At 59.8% G+C, this 14,552-nt stretch overlaps 1 protein-coding gene across 2 annotated transcripts; it reads right to left on the bottom strand.

Annotated features, from left to right (window-relative positions):
- Positions 1-1,017: 1,017 nt before the first annotated feature.
- LRRC75B (leucine rich repeat containing 75B) lies at positions 1,018-7,633 on the bottom strand. Of its 2 annotated transcripts, XM_034989244.1 has the most exons (4): positions 7,436-7,633; positions 4,749-4,877; positions 3,192-3,307; positions 1,018-1,792 (listed from the first exon to the last, which is right to left on the bottom strand). In XM_034989244.1, the coding sequence occupies exons 1-4, from the start codon at positions 7,610-7,612 to the stop codon at positions 1,267-1,269; spliced, it is 948 nt and encodes a 315-aa protein (XP_034845135.1). In that variant the 5' UTR covers positions 7,613-7,633; the 3' UTR covers positions 1,018-1,266. The 2 variants fall into 2 exon arrangements, with proteins under 2 accessions (XP_034845135.1, XP_034845136.1); XM_034989245.1 differs by lacking the exon at positions 7,436-7,633 and having other exon boundaries at positions 4,111-4,914.
- Between the last annotated feature and the right edge of the window lie 6,919 nt (positions 7,634-14,552).

The raw sequence follows: 14,552 nt of genomic DNA, 5'->3' as shown, positions 1-14,552 counted from the left end.
CCTGTGGGCCCAAATGTGGAGGAAGGTCAGCTGGTGGGCCTGAGTACGTAGGCCCAGGGGTGAGCTCCATCTTCTCTTTGGCCCAGCGGGCTTCTCTCTGCCACCAGGTCTCTCCTCATCCATGAGGATCCCCACTGCCCCAGACCTGACCTGGCTCTGCATGGGAGACTTAGGCTGCTGGCTTCCCCACTCTGGGCCTCAGTTTCCCGCCCCCGGACATCTTTAAGTCCCTTCCTTGTCTTTGCCCTGCCCAACACCTAGTTGGGCTGTACTCCAGCTCTCCACACAAGGCTGGGGTGGGAGGGGCAACCATGACTTTAGGCTTCTGATCTGGAGCCTGCCCTGATGGTCCTTAGGGGGATGGGAGATAGCCCCCTGCTGGGTACAGGCTACCCCTGGGGCAGCCCTAGGAATGCTCCACCCCCGACTACCCGCTGCTGGATGTGCCCACCTCCACCTCCTGCATGCTTTTTTGGGGTCCACCAGAGGGAAGGACTGTGCACGTGGGCCTTCAGGGCCTGGAGGGAACACACAAGCTCTTTGTCTCTGGTCGGGGGTATCTCCTAACCCCGTGGAGTTGCCCAATAAGTACAGGGAGCCTGGGGGGGGGGGTACTAGGGGTGGTGGGCAGCACTTGCTCTGTGGGCGATGAACCTTGCCTCCTGTCAGCACAGTCTTGTCCCCAGTCCAAGGGGTCCTGGGCTCAGGCACAAGATTACTGTGGGGCTCCATTCTGAGCTTTGCCCCTCTGTGGCCTCCCAACCTACTCCTCTCCAAGCCCCACCCAGATGTGAAGGTCAGGTTCCTGGCAGCCTCCTCTAACTCCCCAGCCCACAGGTGGACCCAACCCCACACCTTGGTGTCTGACCAGGGAGCACCTGGGGGATGTCAGTGTGAGCTTGGTCCCTCCCTTCCAGGTCGACAGCATCCTTGAATCTTTGACCACCCCTCCTCCCCACCCCAAAAGCAGGGCTGGCGCTCAGTGGCCCTGAGGTCCACGGTGCAGAAAGGCTGAGGCAGAGCAGGACATCACCGTTTACTGTGGGATCGGCACAGCAGGTGCCGGGCGCTTCCTGCCGAGGGAAGCCTGACAGTCCATCCTGGGTTGACCATCTGGACTCTGGTGAACCCCTTCTCCTTCCATCCCCTTCATCCCAGGCTGCACATTTACACTGGATTTCTGGGGGCCTGGAGGGCCTCCATCATCCCCCATGCCATGTGCCTAGGAGCATCGGCACTCAGGCAGGAGCCAGGGTGGGTGGCGGGTCACCTCGTGCAGCAGGCCTGGGGCTCAGACCCTGGCCCAGCGGCTGCAGAGCCCCAGGTGGATGCAGCAGAGGTGGCCCCAGCCACGCCGCCCTCAGGCTCAAGGTCCAGGCCCTCGTAGATGGTGGGGAGTGAGGTGCGCTGGCTGAGCCGCCGGCGCAGGCCGACCAGCAGGGGCTGGGGCAGGGAGGTCACGTCCACATTGTTGCCCAGGTCCACCCAGACCAGCGCGGGGAACTTGGCAGAGTCCTTGACGGCCTCAGTGAGCTCGCGAGCAGTGGCCCTCGTCAGCCTGTTGCCGTTGAGCAGGAGCTGGGTGAGGTGGGGCAGCGTCCAGAGGCTGGGCAGCATCAGGCGCAGCAGCTCGTCGCTCAGCCCCGTGAAGCTCAGGTCCAGCACCGTGAGCCCGGCTCCCTGGCTTCCCAGGTAGCGCATGATGTGCCGCACATCCCTCGTGGACAGCAGAATCCCCGAAAGGTTCACGGTCTCCCCCGCCAGCTGAGTCATCTGGAGGCTGCTCTCGAGGCTGTGGGAAGGTGGCAGGCAAGGATGGACTGAGCAAGGGTCCATGGCCCAGGCAGGTCCCCACTGGCTGCAGATAGTGACCCGTCAGGGCAGCCCGCGGTAGTAGCGGGACCCAGGCCCTACAGTCAGGCCATGCTACTTTCTAGATGGGTGGCCATGGGCAATTCTTGGAATCCCTCTGAGCCTCATTTTCTCCTTTGGTGAAAAGGGGACCTGGCTGTTGTGAGGAATAACATGTGTTAAGCTTCCCCGAGCCATTATTATAAAAACCTACTGCATGCCTGCGTGGCTACACCTGTTACATCTAGAGTAAGAATGATTATCCCATTCTGCTGAGGAGCAAATGACGCTCAGAGAGGTGACAGGACTCTTGCATGGTCCCACACCGCTAAGAGGGAAGCCAGGTGCTCTGACTCCTGAGCCCACACCTCCTCCAAGGTTGACCCTTTGTGGGTACAGATAGATGTTCCTATGAGGGTGACACGGTATCAGGCTGGTCCCCCCGGCTTTGGGGGCTAGAGAGGGGACAGGCCCAGAGTAGCAAGAGGGGAGGTGTTGGGAGGTGTAGGGGTGGGCTGTTGGGAGGTGAAGGGCCCCCTGTGTTCTAAGCTGGAAAGGAAGTTTAGAGACCAAGAAGGGACCCCCACCACCCCTGGAGCCCCCTCTAGGTCTCTCCTGTCATTTGAACATGGCCGTACTATGCATATAGGCAGTGTGACCACCTCCAGGGCCCCAGCCACTGTGGCAGGGAACAACCCCATGGGCTCTGGGCTCATCGAGAACCACCAGGCTCAAAGGATGGGGAAGCAAGTAGAGGAGAGCTCTGGGGCTGTGGTTCTGGGTCCCTGGACCTGGTTATCTGCAGCCAGTCCCCGGGCTGTCTGGCCGCGGAGCTGTGATGGAGTGACTGGGAGGGGGACCCCATGGCAGAGCAAGCTCTCAGGCTGGCTGTGGAGGCCTTGGCTTCAGACAGCCTGGCAAAGGCTTTTCAAAGAGCTGTAGGAAAATCAGGGCAGGGTGTGGCCTTGGGCAAGCCACTTTGCCTCTCCCAACCTCAGTTTCCTTTCCTGTAAAACTGGAATCATGTCCCAGAATCTGTCTCCCTCCATAGCGTGTTGTGAGGATTCAGCAGACGTCTGCTGAGGTCATCTTGGCCCGGATCAGGACCAGGCCCTGTGATAGGCCAGGGATTGAGGGGCGAGCAAACAGCAGGAGGCAGGTCACACAGAGGGTGCAACTTGGCTTGGGGAGCATTCCAGGGCTGTGGTGCAGACAAGAGTGAGGGGCTCACAGGGTAGGGTTTCAGGCACCAGCCTCTTGCTGAGCTACCTCTCCATGCCAGCCTAGGAAGGGACCCTCAGGGGCCACGAGGTGGGGTTGTGGCTATAGGCTCCCCTTACCAGCTCTGGGTCTTCCTCCGGGGCAGGCTGGACCCCCGCTGCCGCTTGGAGTGAGGGGTGAGGTGGTAGATTAGCTGCCGGCAGATCTTATCCGAGGACTTCCAGAGCTCATAGTCCTGTTGAGGGGCGGCGTTGTCAGGGTGAGGCTGAGCCCCTCCCATCCCCCTCTGGGCCTTGGGGATCCAAGTGTGTGGCCCAGCACATGATTCATCATGGATCACTGAACTGCCCACTAGCCTCCCCCTCTCACCCCCCACCCTGGCTGTAGCCTGGCACAGAGCCAGGGGAGGCTGCCCGCTGGTAACTGGACAGGCTGGTCTGAGGCCCGCAGTGCTCGGCGGGAGGAGGCCTAGACAATGGGCCCTTGTTCCCTGTCCTCAGGCCCAAGGCCAGTGTCCCGGGCTATCAGCGGGCTCCCTGCCCACCCTCAGCGCTCCCCGGGGACTCGCCACAAGGGGAGGCAGAACCAGGCCCCTCCAGGGAACCCTGCTCCACTGACGCCACCCCCAGGGAATAGAAACAAGCCAGGTCAGCATGCTCTTCTTCCTCTCACTCTCCAAGCTAGACTGCCCATAGGGCCTGGGTCTGGGCTGCCAGATCTGGGAGGGTTCATGCATTACAGCACTGCGACCTGGCTCTCTCCTGGGCCTAAGCGGGCCCTCGTAGAGACCTAGCTCGGATGGAAAAACAGGGATGTTCTGCTTTCCACAAAGCTGGCCCTGTGCAACCTCCGCTACCCAGCACATTCTTTGCCCTGTTCCTCTGTTAACAGTGCGTACGCACAGTGGCAACAAGCCCTGGCAGTCACTGGGTGGCTCTAGGCTAGCCTCAGGATCCTCGGTGATGTCTGCATATAAGTGTCGGAGTTCGGGGCTGGCCGGGCCCATAGTGGGCACCACTGTTTCACGCAGGGACTCACTGTGACAAAGGGCTGGGGGCTGGGGGCTGGGGGCTGTGTCAGGAGCACAGCACCTTCAATGTTCATGGCAGGATGTCTGCAGGTGCCACCAGAGTGGAGTTTGGAGCAGATGTGGTGGCTTGGGAGGGGCGGAGCGGGGGGAATGGAGGCCCCAGGTGACAGACGCCAATTCAACATGAGGAGGGATTTGTTGGTGGCTCGCACTGCTATGGGAAGCAGTGAGCACTTGTCCCCAAGTGTATCCATACAGGATGGGGACATGCGGACAGGGTTTCCAGCTGAGGGCGGCTCTCTTCTGGCCCCAGGAACTCAGAGGCTGGGAGTTTGGTTCCGTCAGCAGATTTGTCAGAACATTCTATGTCCCGCAGGGTCCCTGTATGACTTCCTGCCTGGATCCTGGGTCCTGGCGCAGAGGAAGCAGGTCTACCCAACACAAGACTTTTCAGGTGTAGGAAAGCACAGCTCACACGTGTTCCTAGTACACTGAAGCTGACGTCGGGTCCCAGTGAGGGACATTGATCTGCTTAAGGCCTCGAAGCAAGCCGGATGAGAATGAGGCTCCTAGCTCCCAGCCCTGGGCGCTCCTGGTCCCTGTCAGCTGCACTGCCCAGCCTGAGGTCCATGTCTACTGGCCTCACCGTCTTGGGGCACTGCACCTCCCGGGCCAGGTTCACAAGCAGGTCATGGGAGATGGGGTCCACCAGATTGAGGAAGGCCACATTCCTGTAGAGGATGTCAGTGAGGAGGGTCCCCTCGAGGCCCAGGTCCTGTGGGTGGTGAGGAGAGTTGAGTGAGCCAGGAGTTGGGCTCTCCCTTCTCCAGGCCCCCATCCAAGCCAGCCCCTCACGTCTGTTCCCCTCTCTCTGTCTCCCTCCCGGATGCTTCCAGGCGGCAATGGGCCAACTGTCCAGAGGCAAGTGGACCCTTTGGATGAGGAGAGTGTCAGTGCATCGGGGGCTTCAGGGAGGTGATAAGTAGGTTCCCAAACCCTTAGACTGGTTCCCCGGAGGCAAAACATGGTACTGTGACACCTGCCTCCGCTGGGGTTGGGCTTATCTGGAGGGTTCTTTGGGGGGCTCCTCCGATGACCCCTCCAATGCTGCTGTCCTCCAGCATTCCTTCGGGGCCATTTGCCTCTCTTCCATTTATTCCTGAGCTCTCCCGAGTTCTGGCCACCATCTGTTTGCTGACAGGTCCGGGCCCCTTTTGTAGGCATGGGCCCCTTTCTCAGCTCAGATGTCCCAAAGGCAGCTTAGACTGGGTATGTTCACCTCCTGCCATGAAGCGCGTCTCACCTCCTGTGCCCCATAGTAAAGGGCATCGCCATCCCCATCTTCCCAGCACTCAGGCAGGGGCCCAGAACCACCCTGCACTCTTCCCTCACCCATCTCTGCCCAGCTCTCCCTCCCCACTGCTCCAGGAGTTTCAGGCCTCTCACCCTAACAGCCTCCTCCCGGTCCTGTCGACCTCCCAACACCCATCTATTCCCACCCTTGGGCTGCCAGAGCCAGCTCCAGGAAACACACACCTAAACTTGACCCTTAACCCCTTTGGTGGAGACCAAATGCTCTCATTGTGTAACACTAGAGACTCATGAGCGGCCTGGCATTCCCACCCTCCCCAGCCCACCAGCCTCTTTCTCCAGCCTCCAGGTCTCCCACCCCTCACAGAGACCTCACCATTGGGCCCCTGGCCTGCCCTTCAGTCCTTGGGCTTCTCCTCCTGTTATTCCCACAGGCCTGGTGTGGCACTGAACACCCTTTTAGAGATTATACTGACAAGCTGATGGGGCAGGCACAGCCAGGAGGGGCCTCCAGACCCCTGGGCCCTCCCCAAGCCAGAGAGTGACGCGGTCTGTGCGCAAGCCCCCTGTGTACAGGAAGATAGGCCAAGCGGGAATGCCCAAGGGCCATAACTGCAGAGTCCCTGTGGCTTGTGGGGCAGGACAGCCCCCTCTTTGGTTGGGAATCCTGACCTCTGAGACACAAGGGGGCAACATAGCTGGTTTCCCAGCTAAAAAAAAAAAAAAAAAAAAAAAAGTCCCACTGGTGCTTGGGCTCCAGATGCCATCCCAGACAAAGATCTGTACCTCTGGATGGTCTAGCTGATTTGGTGCTGCTTTGCTGTTTGCATTTTAAACACCATTCAAGTTACAAATGCCAGCTAGGGAGGATCCAGAAGAGAGGGCTAGCTGGTGAGCCTGGGCTGACCCAGACAGGGCCCCAGACACAGTCAGCCTTCTGCTGGTCTGGACAGCTCCTCTTAAAGGGCCAGCCCCACCTTTCCAGCCCTGTCAGCCTAGAGAAAGGAAACCCAGTGCAGCAGGGAGCGGGGCTGGGAGACTAGAGGTTGGGCTCCGGCCTCCGCTGCCCCCCAGTCTGCTCTGTGGTCATAGGCTCACCACTGTTCTCCAAGCCTCAGTTTCCCTTCTCTAATCATCCACCTGCAGGCCAAACACCTGCGTGGCTGATTTCAGATTCCTGGACGGGGCAGGTTGTGGTGGCAGCTGCTGTGGGTGATGGGGACATGGCCAGAGAGGGAAGTGGCTTGCCCAGTGGTGATGCTGGGACCAGAACCCATGTCTCCTAGGGCACCCCGGGCTGGCTCCGGTACCTGGTGTGTGTGAGACCAGAGGCGCACTGCCCCCCCACCCCACCCCAGTCCAGATGTGGTGTTGTGAGGTACAGATGCCAGGTGTATGTACTCAGTGGGTGTGATTTGCCTGTTAGGAGGATGGGTGATGTGAGTTGTAGCTGCTATAGGCTCATGGTGGGTCGCACTGGCTGACCAGCTGGGCTGTCACTTCCCAGGGTCCTCTCTCCAGGCTCCTGTGCAGTGCCTCCCTTCAACCTGGAGGAGCCAGGATCTGTCCCCTTCCCCTTGCCCTGCAGTATAAGATCTCGTCCCCCTCCCACCGCTCCCTTGCCGCTCCTCCCTTCTCCCGCCAAGGCCTGAATCTGGGTCCTTAGCTCCAGGCTTGGGGCACCCTCAACACACACAACTGACCTCTCAAACCCCAGAGAGGTGGACACCGTCGCGGCCCCCTCCTCCGCACTCACAGCCCCCACCCCACCCCGCAGCCTCGCGGGCCTCCGCTCTAGCCGATTGCTTTCTGTCCCTAGCCCTCTCGCCCAGACAAGCCCCTTCAGCCAGTCGTGCCCTCCCCTCGGAACCCTGCCGGCCCGCGCGCCCGTCCGGGGCCAGCCCTGCCTCCCGCGCCCCGGGCCAGCTCCGCAGCACCTCCCGGCCCCTTCCAGGCCCGCAGCCCGCGGCTCCCGGCCCCTCCCCGGCCTCCAGCCCCGGGCCGGCCCGCTCCTTCTCTCGCCTGGCGCAGGAGGCGCAGCAGCTGCCGGGCGCGCTCGGGCCGCCGCTCGCGGAGCGTGGACTGGATCTCGCGGAGCCAGCGCACCCGGCGCTCATAGGGCGCGGGCCCGCACCCCGCCGCCGCCCGGGCTTCCGAGCCCGCCTCGGCTCCGGTCCGCCGGCCCAGCCGCGCCCCCATGGTCGCTGAGCTGCGGGCGCGGAGCTGGAAGGGAGTCCCGGCCGTCTGCGCCCCGCCCCCGGCCCCGCCCCGCCCCGGCCGGGGCTGCACCGGTGGGGGGCGCGGGATCTGGGGGTGCGCGCCCGGGCGGGGCCGCCGCGGTGGAAGGGGGCGTCCTGCTGGGGGCCCCGGAGCTCCCAAACACTCGGTTCGGGAGGTCTCCCTAGTAGAGGCCCCGGCCCGCGCTAGACCGGGCTCTGGAGCTCTGTCTCCAGGGCCTGGAGCCGTTGGGGGAGACGCTGAGCCAGGGCCGGACGAGGTGGCGCTTGGCCATGGCCTCTGGCTGGCTGACAGTGGAACAGTGGCTTTGGTGGTGCAAAAGAGCACTGGACTCGGAGTCAGGCCGGGCGTGTGGGGATTCTGGTGCCAGCCTTAGGCAGTGACATCACCTGCCTTCAGGACTTTCCCGGGCAGTGGGCAATTAATTGTAGTATGACCCGTCCACCTGCATAGACGTTCCTGCTTGACAAATATTTACTGCCCCTCCCTGCCTGGCTGGGGGCAGGCTGGGGCAGCCTAGGTGGTTCGGGCTCCCTCTGACCCAGGCCTGGCAGATTTTTGGGATGAAGAGTGCTGGTTAACCCTAGGGCTAGCTCTGGGCAGGCTGGCTAGCAGGTCAGTTGCACCTGTCCCAGGCTTCCTTCTTCCAGCTTGACAGGGGTGGGGAGGCAGTGTGAGGAGGGGGAGCCCTGGCTCCTCCAGGGATCAAGTTTGAGCTAGGGACCCACCGCAGCTCTAGGGGCCTACTTGGGGGCCTGCTGTCCCCTGCAGGCCCCCCTCCCAGCTCTGGGCCCTCACATTCCCTGGGTAGGGGACACTTGGAGCACTAGGCTCCAGATCCCCAACTCCCACAGCAAAGAGGGTGTGTCCAGCCTATGAGGACAGTGGGCCTGGGCACCAGTGCAGGAGGGGTGAGCACAGACAGGGTGTGTGGGGGGCAAGGGGTGGCCATCTGAGGGCACATGGTAAGTGAGGGCAGATGCAGGTTCCTCTTTTGGATTAAGTATTGCCCTCCAGGAGTGTGTCTGGGGACAGGGTGCTGGGCACTGTGGTCCCCCAGGGCTGAGCCCCTGATTTAAGACAGAGGACAGCTTAGTGTCCTTGTCACTTGACCATCCACTGAACGCTGACCCCTGTTGTTGCCTGCTTGGACACCCCCATTGGGACTCCTGGGGCCTTTCTATCCTGGGCCCCCTTCTCCCCTGCCATCCGCCAGCTGGACCTAGCAGCCTCCACTACCCCCCTCTGTAGTCAGCATTGTCCTGGGGCCACCTTGGCACCACAGGTTTCCTTCCTGGCAAACCTGCATGACCACTTGGCTTGCCTTCCTCCAGGGCCCAGGCGCTGTCGCTGACCTGACGTGGTGGTGACGGGACCAGAGACTTACGCAGCAGCCCCTTGCCCCAGGGACCTCTCAGACCCCTGTCCAGAGCTGGCAGCCTGGTAAGAACCCCCCCTCTCTCCTCTACATCTCAGGGCTGGAGCCAAAACTGGGCTGTCTCCCAAATCCTGACCATATCCTTCCAGAGGCCGAGCCAGGCTTGGACATTGTCCCCTCAAACATGAGAAGGCCGAGGTGGGGGTCCGGGGGGTGGGGAGGAAGAAGGGTCGAGCTTGGTTGTCACGGAGGGGGCAACCCAGACAGTGGCATGCAGGGGTGCTCAGAGTTGTAGTCCTGTGGACAGCAGAGAACTACTCCCCAGCCCCACACCCCTCAGGTCCTACCCCACCCTCTGTGTTCTTGGCTGAGAGATTCCTGGAGGACATTTTCCCAGAAAAAGAGGGAGGTGGCGTCTGGGCCTGGATCCCTGGATGGGCCTCCCTCTGCCTCCTGTGGGGGTGGTTAGGTTGAGTTGGCTCTCAGGGAGTGTTTCAGGCCTAACCTGAATTGGGTAGGAGGCCCCAGAGACAGAGCTGTGCCCTCAGGAGTGGGGGGCATCATTCCTCCTTACTAGTCTCCGTGTATATTTAAGTAAAGGCCACTGGCCTCTCTCCCTGAAGTTGCCTTGCTCTGTAGATCTGTGTTTGTGGAGACCCTCTTTGGTGGATGGGTTGGGGGTGGAGGGGGCAGCATGTGCTCTGATTGCCCCCCCAGCCGCTGGGGCTGATAGGGTTCAGCGGCTTGTATCAGGCCCCTGGACAGCCAGTGAGGGGGGAAGTTGGGGAGCCAGAGAGTCAGGTGCGAGGGACACAGCTGGACCCCAGGCCTTGCTGGGGACACATCCTGGGCCCCAGGTGGGGCCTGCCAGGAGACAAGCAGCAGTGCCAGTCACATCTTTGGCTTCCCACGCTCTTGGCCACCCCATGTGGTGACAGGGAGCTGGAGTGACAGGGAACCAAGGTCCAGATGACCCAGAAGAAGGGGAGAAGGGTGTGGCTGTGGCTGGAACTGGACCTGCCCCACCTTTGGGCCTCTTCTCTATCCACCCAGTGGGATAGTCTAAGCCCCAGTACCTGCAAGGTTTATGGTACCTCAGCGAGGAGCCAGGTGACAATGAGCCTTCTGGCAGCCACTCCCGAGAAGGATGCAGGATGGTTTGGGAACTCAGTAGGAGGACAGAAGCAGACAGACACTCAATGGAAACAGTTTCTCTTGGAGCTGGCTCTATAGGGATGTCCTGTAAGCCTGCGGCAGGGCCAGGAATCTCCATGGGGGGTAGGGTCACAGGTGTAGGCTCGGGACTGATTAGAATCGCCTGGACCTGTCCTTTTTAGGGCGTACGAACATAGGCAAAGTAGGTAGCTGTGTTAGTTTTCTGTGGCTGTCATAACCAATTATCACAAACTTGGTGGCTTAAACAACAAACGTATTCCCTCACAGTTCTGGAGACTGGAAGTCAGAAATCAAGGTGTTGGCAGGGCTGCACTACCTCTGAAGGCTCTAGGGAAGACTCTTCCTTTGCTTTCTCCTAGCTTCTGGTGGTTGCTGGCATCCTTGGCATTCCTTGGCTTCCATCTCCATCACTGCCACCCGGGCCTGTGTTGTCACCTGGCTTTCTTATCTGTATCCCTGCGTCTCTCCTCACATGACGTTCCTTTTTTTTTTTTTTTTTTTTAAGATTTATTTATTTAGGGATGCCTGGGTGGCTCAGTCAGTTAAGCGTCTGCCTTCGGCTCAGGTCATGATCCCAGGGTACTCGGATCGAGCCCCGCATCAGGTTCCCTGCTCAACGGGGAGTCTGCTTCTCCCTCTCCCGCTCCCTTTGCTTGTGCTCTCTCTCTCTGTCAAATAAATAAATAAAATCTTAAAAAAAAAAAAAAAAGATCGGGGCACCTGGGTGACTCAGTTGGTTAAATGGCTGCCTCCGGCTCAGGTCATGATCCCAGGGTCCCGGGATCGAGCCCCACATCCGGCTCCCTGCTCAGTGGGAAGCCTGCTTCTCCTTCTCCCTCTGCCTGTGCTCTGCCTACTTGTGCTCTCTCTCTAGCTCTCTGTTAAATAAATAAATAAAATCTTTTAAAATTAAATAAATAAATAAAATAAAAGATTTATTTATTTGAGAGACAGAGAGAGAGAAGGGAGGCGCAGAGGGAGAGGGAGAGAGTCTCGAGCAGACTCCCCACCGAGCTCAGAGCCCAGCTGGCCTGATCCCACGATCTGGAGATCACAACCAAGCTAAAGCCAAGAGTTGGATGCTCAACCACCTGCACCACCCAGGTGCCCCCTCTTCACATGGCCTTTTTTTTTTTTTTAAGATTTTTTATTTACTCATTTGAGAGAGAGAGAGAGGGCAAGCCAAGCAGGAGCAGAAGCTGGGCGGAGGGTCAGAGGGAGAGGGAGAAGCAGTCTCCCCGCTGAGCAGGGAACCTGATGCAGGGCTCGATCCCAGGACCCTGAGACAACGACCCGAGCCGAAGGCAGATGCTCAACTGACTGAGCCACCCAGCTGCCCCCTCACATGGCCTTCTTATCAGAACGCTGGTTATTGGATTTAGGGCCCACGCTAACGACATCTACAAAGACTCTATTCCCAGATAAGGTCACTTTCAGAGCTCCCAGATGGATATGAATTTGGGGGGATGCTGTTCAAGTCACTATGGTAGCTTCTGCAAACTTCAGTTTCCTCATCTGTGACATGGGGAAAATAGGATGCCCGCCTGGCATCTTATTGTAGGATTAGACACAACAAAGAGTCCAGCACACAGCAGTGTTTTTACAAATTGATTTTCTATGGCTTTATACTGAGTCCCCCCAGCCACCCCACAGCCTTCATTTGCCCACTCAGTGCTGACCACTGGGCCCTGTGGATACTGTGGAGCCTAAGACACAGGAAGTCAAACTAACAGCTATGCCCACAGGGGTGGGGAGCTGTGATGGGGCCCCATGGGGCACTCTGGGGCATTACTGGAGCTGAGGAAGACACCTGACCAGGAGGCAGGGTGGGGAGGACTTCCGGAGGAGGTTGCATTGAGGCTGGGGTCTGAAGGAGGAGTGCCAGCTTGAAGTTCCAGCAGGGAGCAAGGGATGAGCCTCAGGGAGGAAGGGGTGGGGCCCTAGCAAGGCAGGAATTTATCTAGAGGGTGTGGGGGCCTTTGAAGGGTTCTTAGTGAGAGAGAAGTGCTCAGATTTGCATGTTCAGCAGGGGCTACAGCAGGGAAAGAGTGGCTGTGGACCCCGAGGAGGAGTTGCCAGGTGAGCGGGGCTGGGGTCCCGTGCAGACAGGAGGGGGGTAGATGTAAGGCTGTTGGACAGGACCGGTGAGGTTGGGGCCGGGGCACTGAGGCTAGGCTGGCTGGGGGGAGCTATGGGGAGGGCTGTTACTTAGCTCAGGTTTAGGCACACATGTGGACCTGAGGCTTCTGAAACAGCAACTCACAAAATGTTGCAAGCAGGACTCAGAGAGTAACCGAGTTCAACTTGAAGAGATGCAGGAGGCCGAGGAATGAGGTGGCAGGGGGTGGGGGCTCCTAGAAGCTCTGGCGGAGGGCCAGCAGGGCATGCAGGGAAAGTGTTGGGTGGTTTTGGCATCAGGAGAACCACAGGACCACTTACCCCCCGGGGGAGTTTCGGGGGTGGGGTTGGGGGGGTTGGAGAGGCGTGGACAGACAGGCTCGAGTCAGTGACTGATGCCCCTCGGAGACAAGACCAGATGCCCCTCTGAGACAAGACCAGGCCCTGCCCTGGGGTGGGGGCTGGGGCCAGAGAGGCTCAGCCTTTCTCCTCCACCCCCTGGAGCTCCCAGACACTGCAGATAATTAGAGGTGATGTGATAAATGCTACCTGCGCAGGGTGTCGTGGGCAGAGAGGGCAGGGCAGCCAGGACGAGGGAGGCACTTTCTGCCGCTGAGCCCTGAGCCGTTCATCAGGCAAGGACAGAGGCGACTGCAGGCCTGGGCGTGGGAACCATGGAGGTAGTGGGCGCTTACTGTAGCTCATGCAGCCATCTCAGGGAATCCGCCCAACAATTTTTTTTTTTCAAAATTGTATTTATTTATTTGAGAGAGAGAGAAAAAGAGCGAGAATGAGCGGGGGTGGGGAGGAGCAGAGGGAGAGGGAGCCCGAGGTGCCCCCAATTATTTTAATGATTTCTGCTCCCCAGATAGAAAACAGAGCACAAGAAGAGGAGACCCTGGGCCATGGGGTGGCAGGGGTTGCATTTGAACCCGGGGACCCGAGAGCCCATGCTCTCCTGCCTCTGGGTTTGGGAGCTGGGCTTGGTCCACCGGGTGCCGGACTGGCCCTGCCGCCAGCCATTCCCAGGTGTTAATGAGCTGGAGGCCCACACACGGGCAGTGCTCCAGCCTCCAGCCGCACATCAAAGGCAGGTGTTGAAATGGTGACTATGCAGATGGGGCCAGCGGGAGTCAGCCAGGCTCCCTGCTACCATGGGGCGACAGCAGCCTCTTCACTGAGCTGGAGTCTTCCTTCCATCCTTCCATCCGGTCAGTGTGGTCTGTGTGGCTCTGAGAGGCTGTGGCCAGGTGGCAACAGGGTCTGTCGGGCAGGCCCCTGCTCCTCAGTGGGCAGGAAGTGAGGTCAGGCCCACCTACAGCATGCCGACTCTCACAGCCGCAGAAGGCTTTCCGAGAAGGCAAATTGGGGCTTGACACTGGGAAGAACTTGCCGACCAATTAGTTTGGCTGGCTTTGAAGGTAGTGAGGGCCCCCGTCAGGGCAGGTATGCAAGCCAACCTTTCTGGGGTGTCGGAGATAGGATATCAGAGACCAAACCTTTGGGATTCTGTGACCCTAAAGCTGATTAAGATGCTATGGTGTTGGGCATCAAAGTCACTTTTGTTCGGCCAGCTTACCAAATATCTCCTCGGCGCAGATACCAAGGGACCCTCTGGGGTAACATCAGGTTTCCTGGCTCCCAGTGGGCCCTGGGATGGTGTCCCAGCAGTTCTGGAGGGGACTGGACCGCCCTCCCAGCTCACACACGGTGAGGCTCCCGACTGCATTTTGGGAGGTGGTGTCCCCACAGCAGGGGCCCACTCGGGCCCGAGGCTCACCTGGCACTTCCTGAGGCTCAGGCCTAGCCCCCCCACAGCAGGGTGGGGCGCGATGGAGGCTGCAGTGAGGTTCTAGTTTCAGGAAGTGGTTTGTAGGGCCTTCCCCATGTGTCATGGGTCAAGTTTCTAACCCCTGAGTCTGTGGTTTCCCTTAGCACCCTTCTTGCCCCACCAATGCCTTGCTTTCCCAGACACAGAGCTGGGGCAAACCCAAGCCTCTCAATACAGGAAGGGCCTTGGAGGCCACTGTAGTTCCTCATTTCTGAGAGGAGATGGGCCAGGTGCCCAGCCCCCAACCCCTTCTGTCTGACCAAGGCCCCCGGGGCACACTGGGTTGCTGATACCTGCGCAGTAGGGGTGATTAGGAGATAAAAGGCATCAGGATGGTGGGGTGACACCCCCTCATGCTGCCTTGGCAGCTACCCCTGGCTGGAGGCCAGCCTCGCCCA

Source organism: Mirounga leonina, unplaced genomic scaffold, assembly GCF_011800145.1.
Source record: "Mirounga leonina isolate KUSES-001 unplaced genomic scaffold, KU_Mleo_1.0 Mir_481, whole genome shotgun sequence".
Classification (NCBI taxonomy): domain Eukaryota; kingdom Metazoa; phylum Chordata; class Mammalia; order Carnivora; family Phocidae; genus Mirounga; species Mirounga leonina.
Note: the sequence above shows the minus strand (reverse complement) of the source record. Positions and strands in the feature narration are given on the sequence as shown.